The sequence below is a fragment of the Ruditapes philippinarum genome, unplaced genomic scaffold (assembly GCF_026571515.1).
Source record: "Ruditapes philippinarum isolate M1 unplaced genomic scaffold, ASM2657151v2 ctg3268_1_1_1_1, whole genome shotgun sequence".
In the NCBI taxonomy this organism is placed as follows: Eukaryota; Metazoa; Mollusca; class Bivalvia; order Venerida; family Veneridae; genus Ruditapes; species Ruditapes philippinarum.
This window is the reverse complement of record NW_026859261.1, coordinates 69,934-97,441: the sequence shown is the minus strand read 5'-3', so window position 1 is coordinate 97,441 and position 27,508 is coordinate 69,934. Positions and strand designations below refer to the sequence as shown.

Sequence of the window (27,508 nt, the reverse complement as noted above, 5' to 3'; positions counted from 1 at the left end):
TTGATGTAATGTCATATGTATATACAGTTCAAGCTTGATATAAATGCGATTAATCAAAGAAAAATATATTGTGATTTCTTTTACATTTCAAATTTTAAAATGGCGCTAGTTCCTATTAAGATTGAGTCCATGTTAAATGGTTGGCTTAAGCCGGTGCTAAGGGGCGTAGTGGTAGCTTGCAATAACAACTTACATCCATGAACAGGCTTTCAATTTTCCCGTGTTGGACTTTCTGTAGGGATTCTGTTTTTCATCTTTTTCATTTTTTTAAAAGCTAAAGAAATTATCGCTACAATTACAACGATTAATTATTTTAGGAAAAAAATCACAATAAATTCTTACTAAATAACGAAGAGGGCAGACCAGACATTGACCTGGCAACACGGTGTACCAGCTAATCATTATCTGCACCGGTTGCATTGGTACACGTGCATTGGTACACGTGCATTGGTACACGTGCATTGGTACATGTGTATTGGTACACGTGTATTTAGCTGACTGAGGGTTCACTGAGCACAAGAACCGAACAGAACAGAGCATTCACAACTTTATGTCGCAATATTTAATCACATTTTTCAACTAATAAAGTGAAATAAGAAGACTATCTTAAAATTTTGGTTAACGTCTTATTTATAGCTGAAAGTAAAGAAAGCGCACTTGTTGAGAGCATTGTATTCAAAGTTTCATAGTTTTTTAATGATGAGACATATCATATTTCTTGGAGGATGAGCGGTGCACGTCTCTACCTTTGTCACTTTAATTGAAGCCGCTTTTATTTGTCAAACACGTGACACAAAGCCCCGACATTTACAATACACACACATCTGGACAGTTTAAAGTGATTGATACTAATTATATTGTAGGATAAAGTTTAATATGTTGATAAAAGGATTACAATTATAAATTTAAAAAATGTGGAGTCGCGGAAGACATGGCTCTGATCAGGTGAGTCTAGAATTTGAAGTTATATTTTGGAAAAACAATAATGACAATCTAGCAGTCGGACTGTATTGATGAAATGAAAAATGTCAAGATTTTATTCATTGAATCTTTTAAAAATGAACATTATCATTATAATATTCATAAAGGACATTTATTTGTTTTTAAAAAGATCGAAATATATTTCACACAGTAAACACCAGTTACAATATTTTCACGAGTGGCGTAGCCATAAGTGAACATATAAAAGCTGGCGTTCACGAGTAAAATGTACACAAAAACAAAACAAATTCTCTATTTATGTCAGTTTAACTGATTTTTACCGTCTCTTATTCATGACGTCATCAAACAACTTGTTAGAAAATAACTCACAAATGTTGTGACATTTTAACATATATGCAGCTATTTGTGTTTTCATTTTTAGTATTCAAGCACATTTTACAAACGACGGAGTGTATTTTTGTGTATTTCCACTAAGATATTAAGATCTATAACAAATCATTTTCATTCGCATTAAAGTATGGCAGGCTACTGTGAATAATAGTTTCACTGCGAAAATATCAAAATATAATTTCAGTCAAAAAGCATGGAAGAAAATAATATATTTTTTCATTAATTTAACATACCTACTCGTGTCTAATACATATATAAGCGCGGTTTTTCCCTGCCAGATATTTCGAAAAATTACCTCATTCTTGTTCATGTTATACTTATGGCTTAATAAAGCCCAAATATCAATCTCATAACATGGTTGTTTCTTATTTCTCCATACAAGCTTCAATTGAGTTTTTGGTGGTTGTTGCAGTTAATATAAATAAGCCATGTATTTTCAAGACGAGAAGATCTAGAGCTATAACGTTACCAGTATCTGTTTGTATATTCATTGCCGATTTTCATATCATTTAGTAAATCACATGTATATTTCAACGTTGTCTTTAATGTTAACATTATTGTTTCGGAATTATATGTTGATACCAGAAAATACCAACAAAAGAATGAATACGATATACAGTATTTAAGACTATATTTCTGCCGCCTGTGGTGTTAAAAAATCCTCTAAAAGAAATATAATTGTATATATCCTAAAGAGCTAATGGCGCATTCACAAGTTTCTAAACGACACTTGCATAATATTTTCCGAACATTATGTACAATATTTGAGTTAAAGATCCTTATGTTGTAATCAGGGTCTTCTATTTGAAAAGACCCTGGTTACATTATACAGGATCCTTAACCCTGTTGTAATTAAGTAAGGGAAAGTTTATATATGTATATAAGTATTCTTTTAAAACAATTTCAAACATTGCAGAATATGTTAAATGTTTATATGAATTATAAGTAATTATTTAAAAATACCAATTCATTTCTAATTGAAAAAATTGGCTCAAACTTTATCAAAAATTAATTTCTAATTGCCTCCCTTTATTTAGAATTAAATACATGTATATATTAGGGAAATCGACTATATTTTATATATTTTATGGAAAAAAAATCATTAGATATAGCTTCATACACTTTTCAAAATCCTTCCGAAAAATAGCAAAAGAGAATGATAACAAACCATTAAGAATTAAAATGTGTTTGTTAATGCACAAAAACGATTATCAATTTATGAAATGTACACGTAGTTATTTGTAGTGCGTCACTTGTGTTAAAATTTAGTGTTTTTACGTATTTATGATGATCAACAGCTCACATGTTTCAAAAATGGAAAATGCATTTGTTAATTCCCTGCGAATTCATTTGCAATGAAAGACATAAATAAGACATTACATTGTATAGTACGTAATGCTTAAAATAAATGATTGTTTGTTTTAAAACATATCTTCAACATCATTATCAATAACAAAAGCAACAGCAGTAAATAACAGTAACAGAAGCAACACCTAAGACGACAACAGTTTTATCAGTTTCTGGGATTCATTTGCCATGGCGAATTTAAAAACTATGCTATATGTTGCGGTTCCGATCGGAATATCCGCCCCGAGGGTACTTACCCATTGGATGGTTGCGGGGCTTGACGGGTATCATCTAGCACCCCCATATCATGTGAATTCTTAAGTCTGAATTACCTATGCAAGAAATAATAAGAAATCAGTTATATATGTATTGTATGAATAAAACTCTTATTTCGAAGGAGCTGTTATAGCATGAACGATAAATATTCATACAGTCATAATATTTTTTGTCATATATAGAAAGACAACATACAACAGTTAGCATATCGTCAAAGCTATTATGATAAAACTGGTTACTATGACAACCGGAGTTTTGACGATGAGGCACAACCGCCACCAGTCCGCTACAATGGCGACAGTGGAGACGGTGTTGGTCGATACAGGAACAGATCTCCATCCACACAGAGAAGATCTTCTAGAAGTTCTAACAAACGAGGATGTAGCTTAAAATCTGTGGCAGTCTTTGTTGGCATAGCAACGTTTGTGTTAATCATTGTGTGCGTTGTCATAGGGGTGGTTGTAGGGGCATTTGATAGCAAAGGTAAGATAAACTTCATTCATAAAATTCATATATACAATATATGAGACATGATTTAACAATACTGGTAAATTTTACTGATGAAAGCTTTGCAAAAATTCATTTTAAAGTCGTATAATTTATGGAATCAAAGCTTTGTTCAAACAATTGTTTTGCCTCATAAAGTTATTATGCTCACTGGTCTTTAACTTTAGAAGGTTTGAAGTTGTTCTATTTACTATATCGTTGTTGAAAAAATATTTTATGGAGAAAAAAACATTACATAAAGGTAAAGGTAAAGAGACATTCTCACCAGAATTAAATATGAAAGAATATATCCATTATTATGACATTTTTATGTCTCAATGAGGGTTCAACATATATTTTTATTTTATTTGTAATGAAAATAACTGATACGTGTAATATTATTATGGAATAAAACACGGTTATGGCAATTTGGCCTAACATATATTTGAATATTATGAACGCTTGGTGGGTATTCTTGTTCATTTAACGTTACTACTATTTTTCTACAAATATTTTTTATACAGAATCTGAAGATTCACCTGAAAAAGGTAAGTTAACGGCAATAATGTTCAGATATTTTTATCATATTTTTAAAAAAAATGTTCAGTGTATTGAGTACATAATAAAACCAGAGGAGCATTACATTATAGAAGAATTGTTAATAAATTTAAGAATCAGTTCTATTAAGAAAAGTTTATAGAAGTAACTAACTAACTGACTGACTGACTGGCTGGCTGGCTGGCTGACTGACTGACTGACTGACTGACTGACTAACTAACTAACTAACTAACAAGCCAGCCAGGCAGCCAGCCAACCAACCGACCGACCGACCGACCAACCGACCGACCCCGACCGATCGACCGACCATCCAACCAACCAACGAACGGACGGACGGACGGACGGATGGAAACGAAACGAAACGAAACGGAACGGAACGAAACGAAACGAAACGAACGAGCTGAACGAAACGAAACGAAACGAAACGAAACGAAACGAAACGAAACGAAACGAAACGAAACGAAACGAAACGAAACGAAACGAAACGAAACGAAACGAAACGAAACGAAAACGAAACGAAACGAGCGAGCTAACTAACTAACTAACTAACTAACTAACTAACTAACTCACTCACTCACTCACTCACTCACTCACTCACTCACTCACTCACTCACTCACTCACTCACTCACTCACTCACTCACTCACTCACTCACTCACTCACTCACTCACTCACTCACTCACTCACTCACTCACTCACTCACTCACTCACTCACTCACTCACTCACTCACTCACTCACTCACTCACTCACTCACTCACTCACTCACTCACTCACTCACTCACTCACTCACTCACTCACTCACTCACTCACTCACTCACTCACTCACTCACTCACTCACTCACTCACTCACTCACTCACTCACTCACTCACTCACTCACTCACTCACTCACTCACTCACTCACTCACTCACTCACTCACTCACTCACTCACTCACTCACTCACTCACTCACTCACTCACTCACTCACTCACTCACTCACTCACTCACTCACTCACTCACTCACTCACTCACTCACTCACTCACTCACTCACTCACTCACTCACTCACTCACTCACTCACTCACTCACTCACTCACTCACTCACTCACTCACTCACTAACGAACTAACTAACTAACTAACTAACTAACTAACTCAGTCACTAACCTGATATTGATTTATTTTTTATAAAACAAAGCCACGAGACAGGTGAACCTGACGGGTGATGTGATACTAGCAGACACAGAATGGTCATCAGATCTTGATGTAAAAGACTCGAACCTGTACAAACAAACACAAGACAAATTTATTGCTGATGTAAGTTATGCAGTAACACATATATAATAGACAAATAATTCTTGATTTACTTTTAGGAAGATATTAACTTGAATGTTCTAAGACGAAATTCGAAATAAATCATAAATATTTCAAAGAAAATACTATCAATTATATTATGTATTATCATTTATTGCTATCTGTGAAATATAGTAAATATTGTTTATAAATTGTTTCACTATATTTTTGGTTGTTTGACCCCGTGAAGATGGACAAACTATTCAAAGCTGATTCAACTACAAAGGATATATATAGTAAAACAGAAGTTGAGGAATTCAGGTAATGAAATATCTATGTTTATTAAGTGGCTACCTGTATATTGAGAAATTTGATAATTATTGAATTGTTATGTCAGTCCCACATAGCTCAATCGGTAAGAGCGCGAGACTTGTGATCTCGACATTCTGGGTTCGATTCTCGGGCTGGCCAACTAAAACTACTAATCAGTCTTTCGGTTGAGACTTTAAATCGAGGTCTCATCTATGATTAAACATTTGGCACTTTAAAGAAAAGGAGATACTTTTGGAATTTGGGCATCTTTCTGTATCTTGCACTACCCTCCAAAATATAAAATGACTAACACTCTTCTGGAGGACTCGCCCTTGTGAGCAACCGATGGCAAGTATAAATAAACTCAAATACACACACATCCTTGAATTTATAAAACTTAGTTTGAGGGACCCAACAATGATGCAAATGTTCAAACTACATTGTACTTGCAGTAAAAGTACAACTAGAGATCTCGTATATAAGTCACATAAAACATGACTCTATTCGCTTGGAATTTGCTTACACTTTTGTGTAAGAAAATAAAAATTGTCTTGATTAAACATATTTGAAATAATAATTAGATACTTACATTTCTAGTGGTGTACCAAAATAGTAGAAAAATAGTGTAATGTTAATGTTAAAACTTATGTTTTATTTTACAGACCTGGAAGTGTAAGGGTGATATTTGTGATCATCTTAAATGTTCAAGTCGACACTGCTGATACAGATTTGATAAAGATATGTATTACAGTTCTTAAATCATCAAATAAAATAAAGCAAGACAGTGTTTTAGTTTATGGTAAGTTAGAAGATAACGCATTTTATTAATAATATTTACCTTAGAAGCAATCACATGAAATGTTGCAGATTGTTAAATTGAATTAACGTTAATTTTTATCTTTGGTAAAGGCATTTTTTATTTTATGTTATCCAATTCAGTCTCAGAGTATATCTAGCATATTGATTTGTTTGAAACTTTTTTTTAAAAATTACATAAAATATTTGTAACAGTTTGTATTTATTATCAAATATCATACTTTCCTAACACAATTAAGTAAATAACAACGCAAGGATGAATAAACACAATCTTAAATTACTATATTGCGTAGTGTTGACGAAGCCATTATACGTGCGTCTGTTTCATATGCTTCAATAAAAACAGCAGAAACCGCCTAATTTTTCTTTATAGATAAAAATAAGATTTATCTATTATAGCTATTTGCTTTATATCATAAAACTAAGAAGTGAGGAAATCACTTTTTGTCAGTAGCAATATGAGTACAAGTATAAATTTATTCATATTTGCATTATTGAAGGATAAATTCTTCATGTTAAAAAGTCAAAATGTAATTTCTATACTAGTTTCATTAAACTGTAGAAATAATTTCAAAATTAAACATCAATCATACAGTAGGTGCAGCACAGCCGACATCGACCCTTAGTTCACAAGTCACAAATCCAACAACGAGATCAGTAACGACACCTTCTAAAACAACTGGAGAAATTACATCAACATCCGTACCAAGTACGACTTCTCAAACAACGACAACACCTGGTCAAACGGCACCAAACACAGCATCATCCTCAGAATTAACCACGCAGACGACAATGACGTCATCAACAGCAGCGCCACCTGGAGACTGTCTAGGTAACGAGTTCCGGTGTGTATCTGATGGAGAATGTATACAGGGAGACTGGCAGTGTGATGACTGGGACGATTGTGATGACGGCTCCGATGAGGAGGGATGTGGTAATGTTGATTTATTGATGAGGAGGGGTGTGGTAATGTTGATTTATTGATGAGGAGGGGTGTGGTAATGTTGATTTATTAAATTTAAGTTCTTTAGATACATGGTTTTTACGTGTAAGTTTTAAAGTGAATTGAAATTATTTTTAACTAAATACCCTATTCATGAATTTATTTATGTTTTAAAATACCTATATTTGTATGCATTTTGATTAGTTTGGTTATAACTGAATGTATCGTATGAATATATGTTAAGAACTTTGTAATGCTCTTCTGCTACAAACAAGACAGTGAAACGTGCTGCAGTTTAATTATTGTTCTTTGATAGCATGTGTTGTTACCATTTCCAACATTTACATATCTACTATGCATTTTGTACACATCCATTGATTTTTTTCACCATTGTGTTATATTAGGATGTGGGGAGGAGGAGTTTAAATGTACCGATGGAACATGTATACCTCTATCACAAAGATGTGACGGGAAACCACATTGTGCAGACTTTATAGATGAAGAAGATTGTAAACCACGAACTGTTGGTAAGACAGCAAGTTGTAAAGTATTTATGCCGCGACATGGTAAAACCAACGTAGTGCGTTTGCGATAAGCATCCGAACAGTCTGATCAGGATCCATGCTGTTCGCTAACAGACCCTATTACAAGTACAGAAACTGATAGCGAACAGCATTTATCCTGAATGCTGGTTGCAAACGCACTATGTTGGTTTTGGCATGGCGCGGCTCATTTATGGAATCAGAATTTTAAAATCAGCTCGACAAACTATTTTAAAACCATACTTAACGGCTCCGATATTTAGCGTATAAAGCAAAATAATAAAATGGAATGTTTTAATGGAATATCTAGTGAATTTAAATCATGATTTCCAGTGATCAAAATTTTGAAGTAAATAATCCATTTTTTTGCAGGGAAAGTCTTTTTTCCAACAAACTTTAATAACGTTTACTCGATGCAGTCCAGTGATTTTACAAAATGCAGGATACCAGGATACTGGTGTTATGCTATGTTGTTGCCAGTACATGTATTTACTTTAGGCACACAAGAGGGTATCAGGAATACTTGTTAAATGGTGCAGATTATTCTGGTAATTGAAAGAGGCAAAAGTTATGCTAAAACTTCATTCATTTTGAAACCTTAATACTTGTATTTACAGAATGTGAAGAAGAAGAGTTCAAATGTATTAAATATGAGGAATGTATAAACAGTAGTAAAGTATGTGATGGTGTAAATGATTGTAGAGATAAAAGTGATGAATGGTTCATGTGTAACACCACGGACACTCCCTGGGAACCTGTTGGTAAAAACATATCACGCTAGAATTTTACATTTTCTTTTGTATTCATAAAAACACATATGTTTTCAAGAATGAGGTCAAACAGTCAATTTCCTGGTGACTTTCAACGATATATTTTTTCGTAAGAATAATTCTATAGTTTTTAAAAACGATATAAATGAATGCATTCTGAAATATAAGAAGAATACACATCGTATTTTAGGTTTTTAAATTAGAAACATGTATTATTCAATATTGATTATGCTGATAAAAACTTCAATGTGAAAACAAGTGTCATTTTGTCTTAAGTGTCAAATGCCATTAAGCCGGTGCTTGAGCGATTCTGTTTCTCTCTCTTTTTTTTAAATATAAAGGGTACATTTTGACATTTTGAACAAAGACAATAAAATGATATTGTTAAACAAAATATTTATTCTGTATTTTTTTGTAATTTTGTATTTATCTTACTGTTTTGCAAAATTCTTGAAGATTTGGAGGTGAGGTTGATAGACAGAGGTAAAGAGTCGATGGAGAGAGGTCGTGTTGAGGTTAGAGGAAATGGTACAACGGATGCTTTTGGTACAGTATGTGGTGACAACTGGTCAATAGAGGAGGCCATTGTTGTATGTAAGATGATAAACTCCAGGTAAAATTAGTTTTCTTTGTAGAAATATGTTTGTATTTTAGTAACGTAAAGATGAACATTTCATATACAATAATTATGTCCAAACACAAGTTTGAAGAAACACTTAAAATCTTAACAAGCATTACTTTCATTTAATTGCGTGCAAGAAAGTGTGATAGCAGAAGATAAACATAAAATATCATCTGCGTTTATTAAAAAACTTTGTTTAAAAAGTAAAATGCCTGCTGTGGATGTAATGTTTACAGGCACATATCAGTGTAATCGCACACTAAAAGATATACAAACTTTACTGTATCGCTTTGTGTGTGTGTGTTTGTTGTGTGTGTTTTTTCCAGTGATATTTAGCTACTTTAAAGAGAAAGTTATTTCTTATCACATTTCGATAATAAATAGAGGATATTGAATGAGTGTAAGTTTAATACTGAATTTATTGAATGAGTTGAATAAAAATAGATTACGCCAGCCTCTGGCAAGCATAATATCATTTTATACAAGTTCAATAAATTCAGTAATGAACTTACACAAATTCAATATTCTATTTATCACATACCCAAAATGAAGACCTTTGATAGTTAACTCATCATAAAGGATATCCTCATCTCAGTTTCAGTGGTAATGTATATGCCTACAATACGGCTGTGTTTGGGGAAGGTATGGGTCCGATCCTGATGTCAAGAGTGAACTGCCAGGGCGATGAAAGTAATATAGGACATTGCAAATCAAATGGGTTTGGATATGGGCGTGTCCACTGTGCTCATAGCCAGGATGCCGGTGTTTCTTGTGGTAATAACATGCAACTTGATATGGTCTTCATCATACATGTTTTTGTTATTTAAGTGATAATCGACAACACAATTAATTTCTAGGAAAAAAGGTAAAAGAAAACCGTGAGGAACGCCGTAAAAGCTATAATCAGAAAAGTTGCAGGCTCTGTTTGCTAGGTTTGGACGGTAGTGGTAAAGGTAATGTACCGATCACGCCATAGCAACGGATTCAATAACACTTAATGCGATATCTGCTTTCAAGGTTTCGATCATTAAAACGCTAAAACACATTTCGCTATAATTCAATTGACAGAAATTGATAACTGACTAATACATGATTGACAAAAATAATTCAAAGTATAGACTTTTGTTGTTTTGTCCTGGTTATTTTAATTTCTATTTTATTTTTTTTTTTAAGATGGAATTGAGGTAGCAGCAAGTCCTGCTCCAGCCATTGTGACACGTAAGTGAGCTAAACTACAACTTTTGTACGTAATGGATTGTTTGTAATTCATAAAATATTTTCTTTGTATCATGATAAAAATCCAACCTAGGTACCTAAAATTGAAGAATGGTATTTGTAAATAATCCATTAACCAACAAGCCCGAAATATTCATTGAAATAAAACTTTACTTTTTTTGGTCACCTGAGCTATCCCAGGGTGAGCTTTAGGATCGTTGAATGTCCGTCGTCCGTCATCCGTCGTCTGTCGTCCGTCGTCCGTTCACACTTGTTTGTAAAATGTTATAGTGTATTATCCTTTTAATTGACTTTATATTTTTCTTCTAGCGGACGTCCGTCTGGTCAATGGTGACACATGTTTGGAGGGGTTGTTGCAAGTCCGTTATAATGACGAATGGCGTTTTGTCTGTGACGATTATTTTGACAGTCGTGACGTCACAGTTGCTTGTAGAATGCTTGGCTACAAGTAAGTCGTGATTCTTTTGTTGTTTCGTTCTGTTTTTAACGGAATGAATAAGTTTTAATAAAGCATGCATGAAATGATTATTGTCTACAGAAATGATAAGTAAAATTGATAATTGTTTATACGAACACAAAATATAATAAACATGTATTTATGTCTTCAGTAGTAAATCTTTTATATTCATTGAAAGGCCGAAACAATAAACAATAGCAGCGAGGTTTTGATTCTATAAAGTAATGAAGTAAGATTTAACTTTTTTCAATTGATTTTATGACTGAAGATGATTTTGGTATATCATTTAGCGCCAGGCCAGGTTATGTAGATGATAGGTTTGGTATCGGAGACGGTGTTTTCTGGCTGGATCAGGTGGACTGTCGAGGAGATGAGCATCATATTGCCAACTGTTCCAGTAACCCCTGGGGTGATCATGATTGTGCTTATTATGAGGCAGTCGGCATTGTATGTGGTGAGAACAATTACATATATGAGGAGTATCATCCCTTGACAAAAGTAGTTTAGAGTTAGCCAATATAACTAAAATATGACAATACATCTTATCGTAAAAATCGAGTTGGTTAACTATTTACTTAAATAAAAGTTAAAAGTTGAACGTTTTGAAGAATTGTTAAACAACTTCGAACCGTTCAGTCATACACAAAACGGAGTATCAAGTTCGAGGTTAACTTGCGGTAATGAAGCTCTGTAGCGCCACGCTTATTACTTACCCGAGAACTGAAAATTTCCTTCCGATGTTTCATTCATTTTCTTGCACTCTACATATAAATCCTTTTTAATAACGGATACTAATATTCTTTTTTCTTACAATAGGGTATGAATTTGCAACTTCATTAACTAAGGCGAAATATCGTCATCCTAACCCACAATTCATTCATTAAAGGCGTGTTGATGACCTCATTTAAATCATGCGACATGTCTTATACGGAGGGGTCGGATATTGGGGGGGGGGGGGGGGGAGTGTGAGTGTAAAATAAGACAGGCTTTTCTAACACCGGTGTCGACAGCAGAAAATATTGTCTGATATGCAGGATAACTGATGTGTGAGTGTTTAACATGTGAACTTTATTTAAAAGGCGGGGAGCCATCGATCGACTGTGCTGAGAAAGGAGAATGTATCTCTAACGTTACTTGTACATTTGATTACGGTAACTGTTGTTACCAGTTTCTTGATCCGGGCACCAGTGGTAAAGGTAGTACACCGTGGGTGAGGCATAGAGCGTCACAGATACGACAAGTTGACCATACACAGAATAATAGACAAGGTAATGCAACAACGATTTTCTAGAATATCAGTATAACTTGATGTAAGAAATATGTATTGAAATATGTATTTACGAAATGTATTTACGAATGAAGTGACGTTCAATAACTCAACAACAAACACACTGATGTGCCTGGCAAGCAACCTTGTTTTTTTTGTATTAAAAGATAATGAAAGGATTTTTTTAAAATCCGGTATCTTACACATGCTATTAATTAAAACTCATTTTATTGAAAGTAGAATGGATTTTAATATGTGTAAAGTTAAATGAACAGAACTTAAATACTAGTAATATAAAGAATAGGAAAAATGTAACTGATAATCTATTTCAATTCAAGTTCTTGTCTACTATATACAGCAATAGTAAATGTCTTTTGTTGACAAATATTCCATTTTCTATTGCTGTTATATATATTCAAATATGTCGACAGTTATCCATTCCGAGGTTTCCAAAGTTTTATATATTTCACTAGATTCATAATAGACTAACTCCGGAATAAGAATATATGTGTTTTTCCAATTTAATTCTGGGCTTAAAGTTACAGCTTCGAAATTAAACGCGGCAGGTTGACTAATCTATTGATAGATCCCTACTCTGACCTTTAATAGGAATAACAAAAGATTTAACCACAAACACGAACATATGCTTTCTTGTTAACAAAGATGTGGTGGTGAAATTGTTATTGTATCCACTAATCTGATAATTAGAAATAGCTAGGTCAGGGATCTATGCATTGTGCCCGATAGTGCACCGTGAAGCTATAACGGTTGTACCGGGGGATTAACATGGAAAACCCCGCATTTGCCGAGTTCTGGATAACATCTATCGATTGATATGTAAACCGGTATTATAGCAAAATTTCGAAATAATCTTGCTTTAATTCCAATCACACTCTTTATAAAACGTCATTGTCTTATTCACTGTGTAGAAACACGTCCACTTCTGAAGGAGTTGAAATATATAAACGTGCACTATATGATACAGTGTGTAATTATTATAACCTATACACATACAGTGATTCCATCACAGTGGTCTTACTGGACAAAATACATGAACAGCGTTAAACTGCCACCTCTCCGAATTGATATATCTGATATTTAACATAAACACCATGTGTTAGAAAAGCAACATTAATAAACAAGAGCACAGTTTGCGATCACAACGCTCGTTTGTTAAAAATTCTAAGTTATAAAGGGACATAACTCTAGAAATTTTGCTTTTAGAATTATGCCCCATTTCTAACAACTGCATCTTGTCATCAAGTGTCATGTTGATAAGTTTTAAACTGATTGAATAATGGGCAATGTTAAAGGCTTTACACGACGCCAACGACGACGAATCCGAAGCCATTTTCGGCCTTTCTTTAAAACAGACGAGCTAGCATGAAATGTTACCCGAGTTTCGAAATAAAAATAATCTAAAACAAAAATATAAAGTTAAACTAAAGAATGATATAAGTAAAATGATCTAAACCTAATAAGTATTCATGTCAAGGAATTAGAGAATACGAAACAAACTTACATGTGAATATTAAATTCCTTATTCCTAATGAATGCACATCAAATAACACAATTTTTCGAAATCAAATAAGGTAGTGCAATGGGTTAACGGGACTTTGGGAAACAGGTTTTAATAAATTAGGCTGTTAAAAAGATTTTAAAGACTAGTACATGTAAACAGTAGGCAGTTTTTATTGATATTATATTTATCATAATTGTTAACATATTGCATATACTTACTACAATAATAGAAAAACACATTTAATGGACAATGTTGAATTATGTTTTTCAGTTCAATTGTGTTGGAAGCTATAACCAGTACTAGATAATGAGTGCATAGTTTCTTGCTTATGGAAACCCTAATTTATTTTGCTAATTACTGTACAAAATATTTAAAAGTCATTCTATAAATACTATATTTCACTTCTAATCTAAGAATGTTAAGTTCTTATTATTATATTGCAGGGTTGTTGGTGTATTATAGAAATATATTTGGCAACGCAGACGACTTTGCATATCTGAAGCTCCCACCTATAACAAGGACGGATACCCCACAAAAACTTGAATTTTACTATTTCATTACCTCCCTTGGGAAAGGTTCTTTTTCGTTGGAGTTGGATACAGATGAGCGTTCTCTAGTATGGGAGTCACGTGTTCTCACACCGGAAATGGATAGTATCTGGACATACGGCTGCTTGGACGTTAATACAGCATCTTCTACAGACGAAGGTAGCACATTTTAATGGGAAGATCCATTATGTCTATGATCAATCTTAAATTTTGACGCTCTCTTTCTGTCACATTTTAATTTAAACCGACAATTTCACTTCACGTGCACCACGTGCATTATTCACGACCACGTGGTTAAGTTGATATGGTAAACTATTACTCTAGTTTGTTGAAACATTAAGGATTAAAAGTTAAATGTTGTGCATTTTATTCTGAAAATTAAAATACTGTTACTTCCATTTACAGTGAATGTGCAGTTTGTAGGTCGACGTGGTGCAACAAATACTAGAGTTATTGCCCTTGATGACGTAAAACTGTCAGAAGGCCGATGTCCAGGTAATATGCTTTCCATTCCCTTTTCGGTTCAAAAATAGCCTTTGGAATTATTTACTGAATAGAACAGAACGTTATTCACTTTTATTGAAGACTGAGAGATAGTATATTTTTAACAAACACTTCTAATATACAAGAAACATAAAGTATCAAAGTGATTTACTGCTTTTACCAATGATTATTGAAACAGTATAATTTTAATGTTAATTATCTTCATAAGGCAAAGCTTAATACCATTTAAAGGATTCTTCTAGGAAAACGTTTGACCAACATAATTGTTTATATGAATATAAAGTAATTACAGGCTGTGACATATGGAGTTTATCATTTCCATATGTTACATGATTTAATCTCTATTATTTATTAAAACAAGCCAAATGGGTACCTGGCACGGTCAGTTCTTCTTTTGTAGGTAAAAACAAACTTTTACCGTTATAGCTTCACGGTAATTATTGATTGTTAAGTTGTTCATTCTGTTTTACTAATGAATTAAAATGTATTAGCATTGAATAAAAATAGTTTCAAAGTATTTCTTATTCTTCAGATATATCGACTACCAAGTGTGATTTTGATGATTTCACCTCGTGCAATGCTAGAATACTGTGTGATAACTGTGAAAAAGTAGGTTTGATGCCATACAGATTTTTCAAAAAATTGTATTTATGTAAAAAGAGATAAAATATGCCAACAACACTCCTTAAAGGGAAAAACAAGGTTAGAATAAAAACTTGATTGCAGAAAAAGAATACTATAAATAATAAGTCTGCAAATTTTCTGCCGCCAAATAATAATATTAAACGAATGATAACAAAATTTAAATCGCTAAATCACCGATTTCTACAAATCGGTAAGCGCGGCCATGTTTGTGTATTGGCCGTATAAAAACAGGTGCGCGTGATGTCATTTCCCCACATCTTTAGATTCATGATAAATGCAAAACGAAAATATAGCTATAAAGAGAAGACAACTCTATCTGTCTTAAGTAAAACAAACCCCAGAAAATTTTGGAAATACGTTAACAAATATAAAAATAAATCTTATTCCAGTAGCAATGATATAAGCATGCAAGAATTCGTTGATTATTTTAAACAATCATCAAATACAGCTCATTATAGTTCATTTAACTCAAATGACTTTACAGATAATACAGATGTTCCAATAAACATTGAAGAGTTAGATTGTCCCTTTACTTTAGATGAAATATTAAGAACAATTACATCCTTGAAAAGGAACAAAAGTAGTGACTTGTATAATAATGTCGCCGATTTTTTCATTGACTCAAAAGACTTTATTGCACCATATTTGGTCAAAATATTCAATTACATATATGACAAAGGCATATATCCGGAATCATGGTGCAAAGGTGCAATTGTACCGATATTTAAAAAGGGGGACCGTAACAATCCAGCTAACTATCGTGGCATTACCTTAGTTAATATAATTGCAAAAATATTTTCTTTATGTCTTAGAAATAGAATAAATAAATGGTGTGAGAATGAAAATGTATTTAATCCCCTACAGTTTGGTTTTAGAGATAAACGAAGTACCACAGATTGTATTTTCATTTTACACACTATTATACAAAATGTTTTCTTACAGAAACACAAACTATATTGTGCTTTTATTGATTATGAAAAAGCATTCGATACTGTCAACCATGAAGCTCTATGGAATCACGAATAAGTTGTTAAATATTAAAAATGATACAAGACATATATGCAAATGTTAAGTCAGGCGTTACAAATGCCAACGGCTTGTCATTTTCAGACTTTTTTGATGTAACGATTGGTGTTAAACAAGGAGGCCTTATCCCCGCTTCTGTTTACATTGTTTTAAAATGACATTAAAGACTGTATTGATAACCTTACAAATAACGATTTAGAGCTGTTATCCGTTTTATGTTATTATTTGCTGATGACATTGTACTTTTTACTACAAATCCAATTAGTCTTCAGTCGCAATTAAATGCTGTCCACCAATACTCAATTACAGGGCTTTTAAGATAAATGTGAACAAAACCAAATATGCATCTTTGAAAAACATAGAACACATTGCAATTTTAGGTGGAATATAAATGGTGAAAGTATTGAAATTGTTGACAGTTTTTTTTTATCTAGGTATAAATTTAACTATACTGATAACATGACAAACATTGTTAAGACATTAATTGATCAAGTATTGAAAGCATACGGTCACTTATTATCATTTTTAGCCGTGTTAATGTAGATGTTAAAACGAAACTAGAATTATTTGATGCACTTGTCACTCCAATTATTATGTACGGCTCTAAAGTTTGGGGAATTTATAAAACTGCAGAAGTTGATAATTTACATTATAAATTTTGCAAATATGTGTTACGGGTCCGTCCTACATCCAATGCAACCGTTTTTGGAGAATTATGCAGATTTCCCTTATTATTACAATGAAACAAAGATCATTAAAATATTTCATTAATATACTTAATAATCCGAATTCTTTGATGTACAGTGTTATGATAGATCAATTTACTTTGTATGAAAGAAATGATATAAATACTACACGTTCATATGTATGGTGTAAATCTATAAAAACTATGTTAGATAATCTTGGATATGGATTTTTGTATAATAATTTGAACGTAAACTTGTTCTCAATAGATAGCTTAACTCAAAGACTTAAAGGTCAATATGTCCAGGAATGGAATGACTTAATATGTAACCAACCTAAATTGAATTATTATAAATTATTCAAAACAGAGTTCAAATTTGAAAAATACATTGTTGATATTGTTAAAGAAACACACAGAAAACAGTTGACTAAATTTAGATTAAGTGCTCATTGTCTAGAAATAGAAGTTGGTAGATTTAATAATATACCTAGGTCGGAACGTAAATGTAAGATGTGTAATCAAAATGTTTGTGAATCAGAATATCATTTTTTACTTTGTTGTCCAAAGTACAACGAACTACGCATAAAATGCAATATTAGATCAACTTGGCCTAGTATAAATAAATTTGTCTCAGTTAAGTCTAGCCAAAACACCAATGCATTGAGAAGATTGTCAAAATTTTTGTATGACAGTTTTAGACTAAGAGAAGAAAGTTTAAATATTTTAGCTGCTTCATAGTAAAATCTTTGTATTTCAAAAGAATATAGATATAATACCACTATTATCATAATCAAGAATTTTTGTTCAGTTCGCACATAACTCATTAACTTGTGATTTTGTATTGTATGAATTGCAAAATTGTAAAGATATTGTCTTGATCTTTATTTGTATGTATGTTTGTATATATATGGCCAAAGGTTTTTGTACTGATTTGCCAATAAACTTTGAAACTTTGAAACTTTGATAAATCTAGTTGAATCGTAAGGAAATTTCAATATAATAAAGTATTGATCAGACAATTTAATTTTCACAGGAGGTGTAGAGGAGATTTTTTATGGTTCAAAATACGTAACAATATCAAAAAAAAAAAAAAAAAAAAAAAAAAAATAATAATAATAAATAAAGAAACGTACGGCTAGCCAAAAGTTCTAGCCGTACGTGAGTCACGAACGACTAGCCAGGACGCACTGTATTGTCTAGCCGTACGGCAATTTTCAAAATTATATGGAAGTCGAACGTTATAAAATTGTTGATTTACATGCTTATCATTTGTTGTTTGATTTGTATGAATTATTAAATCATTTTTGTTTTTATTTTATTTTTAGCACATGGATCGAATAAAAAATGATCGGAGTGGAGTAAATAAATAAAAAGAACATTGAATGGAAAAAAAAAACGGTGAAATGCAAAAATGATTATATAATTTTCAAAACAGTAGATAAATATCGAACATAAAAGCACAGTCAATCAATTAATTAGCCTTAATTAAAACCTATCCAGGGACTGACAATAGAATTTTAGAATGCCTTTCACGTAACATGCAAACTTTCCTTGATACAGTACCGTCGGTAATTGTCGCAATTATCAAGAGCCTAACAACAATCATTTTCAGTGTTTGTTTTTTGTTGTTTTTTTTTCATATAAAAGGTGTCGAAAATTAAACTTAATGAAACAAAAAAGGATTATATATTATCAAAAATTTGTAAACTATTTCAATTGGTGTAAATGCAAGCAAAGGCTATTTTTTCTCGACATCTTGCGATGACAAAGATCGATATATATAGCGATCAAGGCGATTAATCTCTAAAAAGTTAACATCCAAAGACAATTAATGCTGTTTCTTGGTTAAAATCCTCGCTTAAAGTCATAGCGTGTCCTTGCTAGTCGTACGTGACTCACGTACGGCTAAGACTTTTGGCTAGCCGTACGGGCCCGTGCGCTAGCCACTTCCATTATAAAAACCCTACTAAAACGTGTTTTTAATAGTACATATAATTAATTTTTTGCAGTTTGATTCTGACTTTCAAATTTAAAGGTGTCAACATATGTTATAATTGATGTACACATTTCAAAAATATAAGCAACTGTTTTGAAAAGTAAATTGTTAACATGTCTGTCAACGTATGATGCTGCGCATCGTAATCGTAGCCTAATATTAACTGCAGGCAAATCATTTTTATTGGCTGCTCAAAAATCTAATTTGCATAATTTATTCACACAATTGCTGGTTCTTACTACTTATGTCTAATATTGCGCATTGTCCATTTTAATTGTTCCTAATTTGCACCAAATGCTCCTGTCATACTGTGTACTGACGATTTTTATTGGCCCTTGTATGCCTCTGTGCCGGCAGACCTTTTGATCATGCACAATGTTGCCCTAATTGGTTAATCTTCCTTGCCAAATATTATAATGACGAAATAGACATCAATTTTTTTACGCTTCATCAGTGAACTGAATGACCTTAGGGGGAAATCGGTTCCACACCTGCCAAATTATACTGTAGTAAATTACAGCACGTAATAAAATAGCAACACATTTTTTTTCAGTTACCAATAATCATTTTTAAACATTAAGTAGATTTATGATTTTTTGTTTTATTGGATTAAATTTACGGTAAAAGAAATGCGTATCTGTCGGGGAAAGGAATTTGGTAAGTAGATAACGTGGAAAAAAGCTTTGGGGAACTGGATAAACCCGAGAATATGCGTAATTATAGGGGAATGGGCAACCTAGCTGTTGGTACCAGTTTTGACTAGGTGCCTAAATAACTTTACGGACAGTTTTGTTTTCATTTACGATATATTCCTGGCTGCCGATTTTCTGCGCCTTTCTCATTTTTAGCGTCAATGGCGGAAAATCGCGTCCTCAGCATATTGGATTTAGTTGATATTTTACCTGAAAAAAGATACATGACCGGCGATGTACCCTATTTGGATAGCTTGTCTAGCGAAAATTAAGTACAAAATAAAAGGATATATCGTCAATTTGAAGAAGTTTCTCATAGTACCCAATGTAAATTTATGGTTTATCTTTGAAAATTAAGCAGTCATTGCTTACATCATGTGGTTGGATCATCAGCAAGCTTGAATATCGCTTCACTTTTATGAATATGTGGAAACAGTTTGACTTCGGCCTAAAAACTAAGCATACATATAGTTCCGTTAACCTTTTTTTTTTTTAATTTTCGATGTAAATCTCAGAAATTATGATTTCAAAAACGAAAATGTATACGAATTTTAACATGCTAATGAATGCCATAATTAGTGTGTGCATGTGCAAAGACAAAAGAAACGTTACAATGTTATGCTATAAAACGGGTTAGTTGCTATGTGACACAGGGTTAATGTTGGTTTTCCCATTTCAACCAAGATGTGCAAACACCCTTTTATCGTTATATCTTTCCGTTGCACTAACCTACGGTTCACACGAATAAAAGAAAATATAACACGGAAATATAGCAGTAGATTATGAAGAACGACCCCTGAGCTGCTTCTTTAAAGCCGTTTTTGTTGATTTTCTGTTCAAAATTGAATGACCCAATGGCGGAGTTTCTCATACAAACAAAATTGTACAACTTGATTTCGCCTAAAGGACGTTGCCGACTTTTGCGCGTAAAACCCTATTTTAAGCAGTCTTGACAACAAAATAAGAACTAGAATCGATTGGAAATCCATTTATAAATATAACTATTTTTTATGAAATATATATAATGCATCATTAAGTAATTCAATTTTCACCAATGATTTCTTTTTTGACAGGATTACAGATGGCACTGGACCAACAATTCTCAACTGCTCACGGAAAATGATCAAATATTAAATGGTAACTACTAATCTTTTCCTCGACGTTAATCTTAAACTGTGTTTACTCACACGAAATTATGTGTAGTTTGAAACATAGTTTTATATTAAAAATTTAAAGCTTCTCTCCCGCACAAAACGGGTCTAAAAACTTCAACATATTTGTTTACAGTTATTAAATAATAATTATGCATAAAAGTAAAATTTCCTGTTTGCACGTTTTGACCTAACGGTTGTTATGTTTTACTTGAAAAAATATAAATAACCCTTTTTCACAACAGTGAACATGTTGCGAGTAGGTTAGAACTTACTATATAAATGTCAGTTTTTAACCGGATTACCGCAACCAACTGAACTACTTGGAACCAGTTAACGGGTATGTGTATAATTTAAGTCAATATTTACGAAATAAAACGTTGCAACGATTTAAAATTACAGCAAAACTTTACTTTTTTAGTTTTTTATCTTTTTTCTTCGGACAAGACATGTACTGCAGTACATGTATTAATCATCTAATTCCATATAAATGCACGAGCCTGTGGTGAAATTTCATCTTTTGATGGCATTTTATTTCAAAAACACCCAAACTACAATATGTGGGATAGTAGCTTAAATGAATTAACCATATCTTCTTATTGCTATTAAGTAATTATGCATCCATACAATTTTAAATGATGCACTTCAAATTGTAAATGTTTTAAAATAACATTTTATTTCATCAGGATCAGGATATTACGTGTACTCAGATTCGTCATATGGTAGAGATGGAGATGTTGCTAACATAGACTTTTTTCTCACCTTGCACACTGGATCAAAGAGAGGAGTTACATTTAGATACCTATATATTCACCAGGAAGATTTTAAAGATAGGCTAAAGGTTTGTTTCATAATGTTTTATAGTGTTTAAAACGTTACAAACGTACTACACGGCTGAACCTTTACAGGAACTCCAATGAGTTAAAAAAAATATTTCCAAAATATCAGACCATTGGTTATCTTCGTTTTTTTCCCCAGAATTGTCATTTATATGCTGCAAAACACATTAAAATGTAAGACGTTTAATCGCCGCTTTAACTCATATTTGGATCGTAATCGCACTATATATCGTTTCCCAACTTAATCAGAGTAAATTTAATTATATTTTTTTTGTATATGTTTCAGTTTTTTTATTGCACCTTTTATTATATATAAGATTTTCAAATTTTACACTTAAGGCTTTCGGTCATTAGTATTTTTTCATTCATTTTAATCTAATATGCAAATATTCAAAACGGCATTATCACTGGCTATAATATTAAAATATGCAATACACCCATCAATAAAAATATGATATAAGGTATATTTAGTTATTGATAAATCTTCAACGGCGGTTGGTTGAAGACATTTTAATTTTACAAAATTAAAGTTCTCATTTTTAATAAGTCAAATGTATTACGTCATATGTTTTGTACATGGTTTTAAAATGTCAGCTTAGAAATATATTTATTTTGCAATGACTCAGGTCTCAATGACGGCAAACTCTCAGTCGTCATATGTCTGGACCAGCAAATCGTCAGCAGAAGGAGGAAAATGGAACCACGCATGCGTGAACATTCCGGATATAGATGGCGCCGTGACTGTTTCATTTGAAGCTACACGTGGGAGTAACAGATTTGGAGATATTTTCATTGATGATGTTGATATGATTCAATTTTGCAAACGTAAGAACATATAATATAGTTTTTCCCTTATATATTGAAATGAAGCCTATGTGAACGTTAATATATTTGCTTAATTGGCTGATCATATTAAAATTATATGTGATTAATTAAAAAAACTAATAGTATAATTTTATGCCAGTCAATGCCGATATATGTGGAAGCGTTTTGAGCAAAGCAAGAAAAGCATCGTTCATAAACCTTTCATTGTTTATCCATTCAACATATAGATCCTGCGACATGTGATTTTGAAACAGATAATTGTGGATATGAGGTTAATGCAGTTAAGGAAGATATTTATACATGGGATCATAGTAAAAACTCAGGTACGTTTATACTCGTAAAATTGTCATGATCAAGTATTTTTACATATTATCATCATGAGATATTAAAAAATTCTTATTTAGGTGTTTTATCATTATATAAATATCATGATAAGTTATTTTTCGACTGCATGACTATCATTAAATTATTCACTTTAATATGATTTTCATTATCAAAAACATTTAAACAACATGCTCTAGTTTATAAATTTATGAGGAAATCGTACTTTCAGTATTTGTCTGTTCATTACATATAACTATAGACCTATTTACGACGCGGTCCGTTGCTATGAAAATGTGACCGAAAGTAGTAGTTTTTCCCCCTTACGATCACGGACCTGACATTGAAATTATTGTTGTAAAATAATGTGGAAATATATATATTAGCAAATAAAGAAGTCAATTCAATTGTTGTTGAAATCGTCCATATAAAAGCTATCTTATAACATATAATATATGTCAGAGATGCCAAACAAATTTTTTTAAGTCACATATATATTTCAATAATTTTTCAAACTCTTGGGAAGTTAAGATGGGTGGTGGAATAACACACATTTTGTCCGGTTCCTTGTAACACACGTCACGTACACTGTCACCTCACAAAATCATTTATTAGATTGGTGTAAATAAAAGTTACCTAAATTACGATTAATCAATTTCATAGTTTTAAGTAATTAACTATGTCATGTTACTAAAACGACCCGGTTAAATGATAAACTAGCTGGCAAATAACAATTGATAATCAATTCACGTTTTAAGTACTTTCCGCTTCAATTCATCCCAAAATTTCTTTTTTCTGGGTGACATAACTTGAAATCACTCCTTTTAAAGTCATTAAGTACACTAAAATGTATTCTATCTTTATTGAGCTTTTGCCCTACGCAGAATGCGCATGCGCGAAATGCAACATACGTTGCTATGCTATGGTAAAATCGTACTGTAAAAAGGTCTATTAACGTAATAAGATTTCATTTGTTAGTTCAGATGAAGATATAAACTACTCAAGTTTTAATGCTATGTTTATTTCTCCACTTTTTATATGTTTGATGAAGAAATTATTTTTATGATATTAGGGAAGTACAACATTGAAGAAGAAAAAGATATTCGTCTTGTTGGTGGAGAAGTACCTTATGAAGGAAGAGTGGAAGTCTTACATAACGGTTGTTTGAAATGATATATTAACATTTTGATCGTATATTTCATGCTTGTAGAAAGCCATGGTTAATCTCTTCCTCTCTCTGTTTATTCTATTTTCATTTTTCATGTAATGTTTTTATATCATTTACTTGTTCAATATTTGTTTGTAATTTATCTTAATTTGTATAACACATTTAATTTTGGAAAGAATAAATGTTGATTTTAAGTAGTTTGCACCAACGACTCTAATATATACACTTCTATTGCATCTTATTTAATCACTTTTGTATCAATGCAATCGGTCTCTTGTTTCCAATAAACATACATTTTCTCTTTTTATGTTCTCCAATTAACCATTTTCTATAATGGTTTGCTTCAAAGCATTTTTCGATTAGCAAGATTATTTAACTACTGAAAAATAACAAGAAAGTACTATTAATCTAATTTATTAATGACATGATTTGATAGGAGAATGGGGTACAGTGTGTGACGATGGATTTGATAAGAATGCTGCCATAGTAATATGTAAAGAACTTGGATACGGGTATGATATAACGTTGCTATTACCTTTACATAACTTAACAGTTGAGCAATGTAACATTGCTATTACATTTTCATAACTAAACAGTGGTGCGATAAAACAATGCTATTCCCTTTATTTAAAAGTTTTTGCTATATAACATTGCTATTATTTTTACTTACCTTAACAGTTGTGCGATGTAACGTTGCTAATACCTTTACATAACTTAACAATTTTGTGATATAACATTGTTATTACCTTTACATAACTTAACAATTATGCGTTATAACATTGCTATTACCTGTACATAACTTAACAGTTAAGCGATATGACATTGCTAATATCTTTACATTACTTAACAGTTGTGCGATTTAAGATTGCTATTACCTTTACATAACTTAACATTTGTGCGATATACCATTGATATTACTTTTACATAACTTAACAATTATGCGATATAAAATTGCTATAACATTTACATAATTTAAGAGTTTTGCTATATAACATTGCCTTTTATCTTTGCCTTTTATTTTTACATACCATATTAGTTGTGTGGTATAATAAAACTCATGATAACTGAATATCTATGAATAAAGAATGTTGATATGGAGAACTGGTAAAACAATTGTCGTGAGTTTATTTTGTACTATTATCGCATTTTATCAATAGCCTATCAATGCAGGTACACAAAGATATAATACTGGTTTTTCATTGAAATTGACATTTATTTCAAACCTTATAAAATGCGACCAATGAATGTCAAACTTAATATTGTACTTAACAATGCATAATAATTTCATAATATTAGAAAAGTATTTTTTCTTGCAATAATCTCTTTACGGTATGTTTAAGCTGTATGAAATACATGAATATTTTAAATGCTTTCATCAGACAGTTCTGCCTTTATCAATTTCTAGTTTTACCGACGTAACTGCCTTCACAGAGGCTCATTTTGGTGAAGGTGAAGGTTACATCTGGATAGATGAGGTGGAATGTCTTGGTACGGAAGATAGTATTAGACAATGTTCATTTAATCCGTGGGGCGATGAGGACTGTGCTCATTCTGAGGATGCCGGTGTTAGATGTGGTAAATTTAATTAAAAAAGTTCATATACCTAAAATGTAAAAATTATACCTTTATTTAGCTTTAACATTCAACTCACTAGATGTGGCGAGCACTGCTTTTCTTACCTATAATTATACTTCTATTATAGAACAATATGGAGTAAGAGCTAATGTTGCAAGTTTAAAGTGGTTGTTTGTTCATGTGTGTAGGGAAGGGTAAACGCACTGAATCTCCATTTAGTTCGAACATTGTTAAAGAAATTCCTATCAAAAAGTTCAAAAAGAGAGTTAATAAATAACTAAAAATGATGCAGCTGTATTACGCCAATAAGTGTTTAAATTAATGTGATTTTTTGTTGTGTCTTAGAATAAAAAATGTTGAAATATATTTATACGTTGATAGTCTTATACACAAATAACAGTTTTACACAATTTTAGGTGCACCCAGTGACAGTTCACTGCAAATGACAGGAAACTATTTTCGGGTATTTGATACAGACGCTCCATTTGGAACATGGGCGCAATTATTGTCACCAAGATTTGATATAAAAGAAATGCCATACAAATTATCATTCCAAATGTCAAAGACAGGAACAGGCGTTCTGCAGGTAAATAAATTGTGATATAAATATCTGAATTCTACAAGTACTTTATTTAAGATAAAATTGTTTACCGTCCATAAACAGGCTTATTCAAACCAAGCCTACAACATTTTCAATTTTGTCGTTTTGTGTGTTCTTTAGGGATTCTTTAATGTTCTCTATCGTAAAATTTTTTTATGCTTTGAGGTATATCTTCTTGACGAGGGAAACATCAAATATCCTTTGGACATATCAAACTCAGATTATGAAGATGATACTAACACCGTAGAATCGGTATGCATTAACTTGAATGACCTGAATATTGTGGACGCTCGACTTGTGTTTGAAGCTACAAAGGGACGTTTGCTGGGTATTCAAGGAAGTGATAGAGATACAGACATTTTTGCTGTTGATGATATAGATATATCCGGCGGTCATTGTCCAGGTTTGTCATATGATTTGTTTTATATTTACTATTATCTTTATGATGATAAAGAAACAATTCCTTTTAAATGATTTAAAATAGATATTGATGAAAAGAAAAAAAACAAACAAATACCATTTAAGCAAATTTTTAAGAGATGCATTTGGTAGAAGAAAGGGGCAATTATAATAACGAAAAAAAACAAACTTAGACCTTTGCTTTGATTTGTATTAAATTGTAGATATACCTTAGATAATCCAAACACAATATTATGCATTGTTATGTACAATATTCATTCAATGTATTTTTGCTTTTGTTACATTTATTTTTGTGTGTTTTCTATATGATATTTATGTTTGTATTGTCAAAGGCAGATATCTGCCGAATTGAAATTAAATTTTTACTTGACTTAGATATAAATATGTGCATTTGACAGTCAGTGTATGGTATCTTTTCTATTTTATTTTATCGCAACGGGAGCTTTAAATTGACTATAGAGTGACAAATACTGCCTTGATTATTATGCTTTTTCATTTGATTCGCACAAAAACTCGCTTTTACATTATCAGATGTATATAGCTGTACATTCGAACACGAGCATCGTTTGTGTAATTACCAAATCGTTGATAACTACAATGACAATAATTTGTGTGAACCAGCTTACACGTGGAAACGACGAGGTGGTAAACACGACTTGCATGGATTCGTAGATCATACGTACGGCGATATATCTGGTAAAGTTAAATAACTTTTACTTCACAATGTGTATATTTTTTTGCCCTTCATAATTTAATGA

At 32.1% G+C, this 27,508-nt stretch overlaps 1 protein-coding gene and 1 long non-coding RNA gene across 2 annotated transcripts; both read left to right on the top strand.

The window, feature by feature from the left end:
• The first annotated feature begins 760 nt into the window (after positions 1 to 760).
• LOC132755869 (uncharacterized) lies at positions 761 to 27,460 on the top strand. Its single transcript, XM_060746804.1, has 28 exons — positions 761 to 945; positions 3,138 to 3,438; positions 3,966 to 3,989; positions 5,173 to 5,291; positions 5,518 to 5,588; positions 6,242 to 6,378; positions 6,991 to 7,329; positions 7,743 to 7,865; positions 8,498 to 8,641; positions 9,107 to 9,263; positions 9,868 to 10,046; positions 10,446 to 10,490; positions 10,818 to 10,956; positions 11,256 to 11,419; positions 12,045 to 12,233; positions 14,198 to 14,461; positions 14,708 to 14,797; positions 15,339 to 15,415; positions 20,924 to 20,987; positions 21,688 to 21,842; positions 22,467 to 22,665; positions 22,893 to 22,988; positions 24,059 to 24,145; positions 24,591 to 24,666; positions 25,560 to 25,729; positions 26,146 to 26,315; positions 26,496 to 26,733; positions 27,282 to 27,460. The coding sequence occupies exons 1-28, from the start codon at positions 913 to 915 to the stop codon at positions 27,458 to 27,460; spliced, it is 4,029 nt and encodes a 1,342-aa protein (XP_060602787.1). The 5' UTR covers positions 761 to 912.
• LOC132755873 (uncharacterized) lies at positions 14,706 to 20,988 on the top strand. The gene is made up of 3 exons (XR_009629260.1): positions 14,706 to 14,797; positions 15,339 to 15,415; positions 20,924 to 20,988. It is a non-coding gene; the product is annotated as an uncharacterized LOC132755873 (long non-coding RNA).
• Positions 27,461 to 27,508: the final 48 nt, after the last annotated feature.

What these genes read in the sequence shown, in the direction of transcription:
- LOC132755869 (XM_060746804.1), top strand. Translation starts at nt 913, where the DNA reads ATGTGGAGTCGCGGAAGACATGGCTCTGATCAG. An exon ending in TGTAAAGAACTTGGATACGG is followed by an intron (nt 24,667 to 25,559) that starts GTATGATATAAC and finishes ATCAATTTCTAG; the next exon opens with TTTTACCGACGTAACTGCCT. An exon ending in CAGGAACAGGCGTTCTGCAG is followed by an intron (nt 26,316 to 26,495) that starts GTAAATAAATTG and finishes TTATGCTTTGAG; the next exon opens with GTATATCTTCTTGACGAGGG.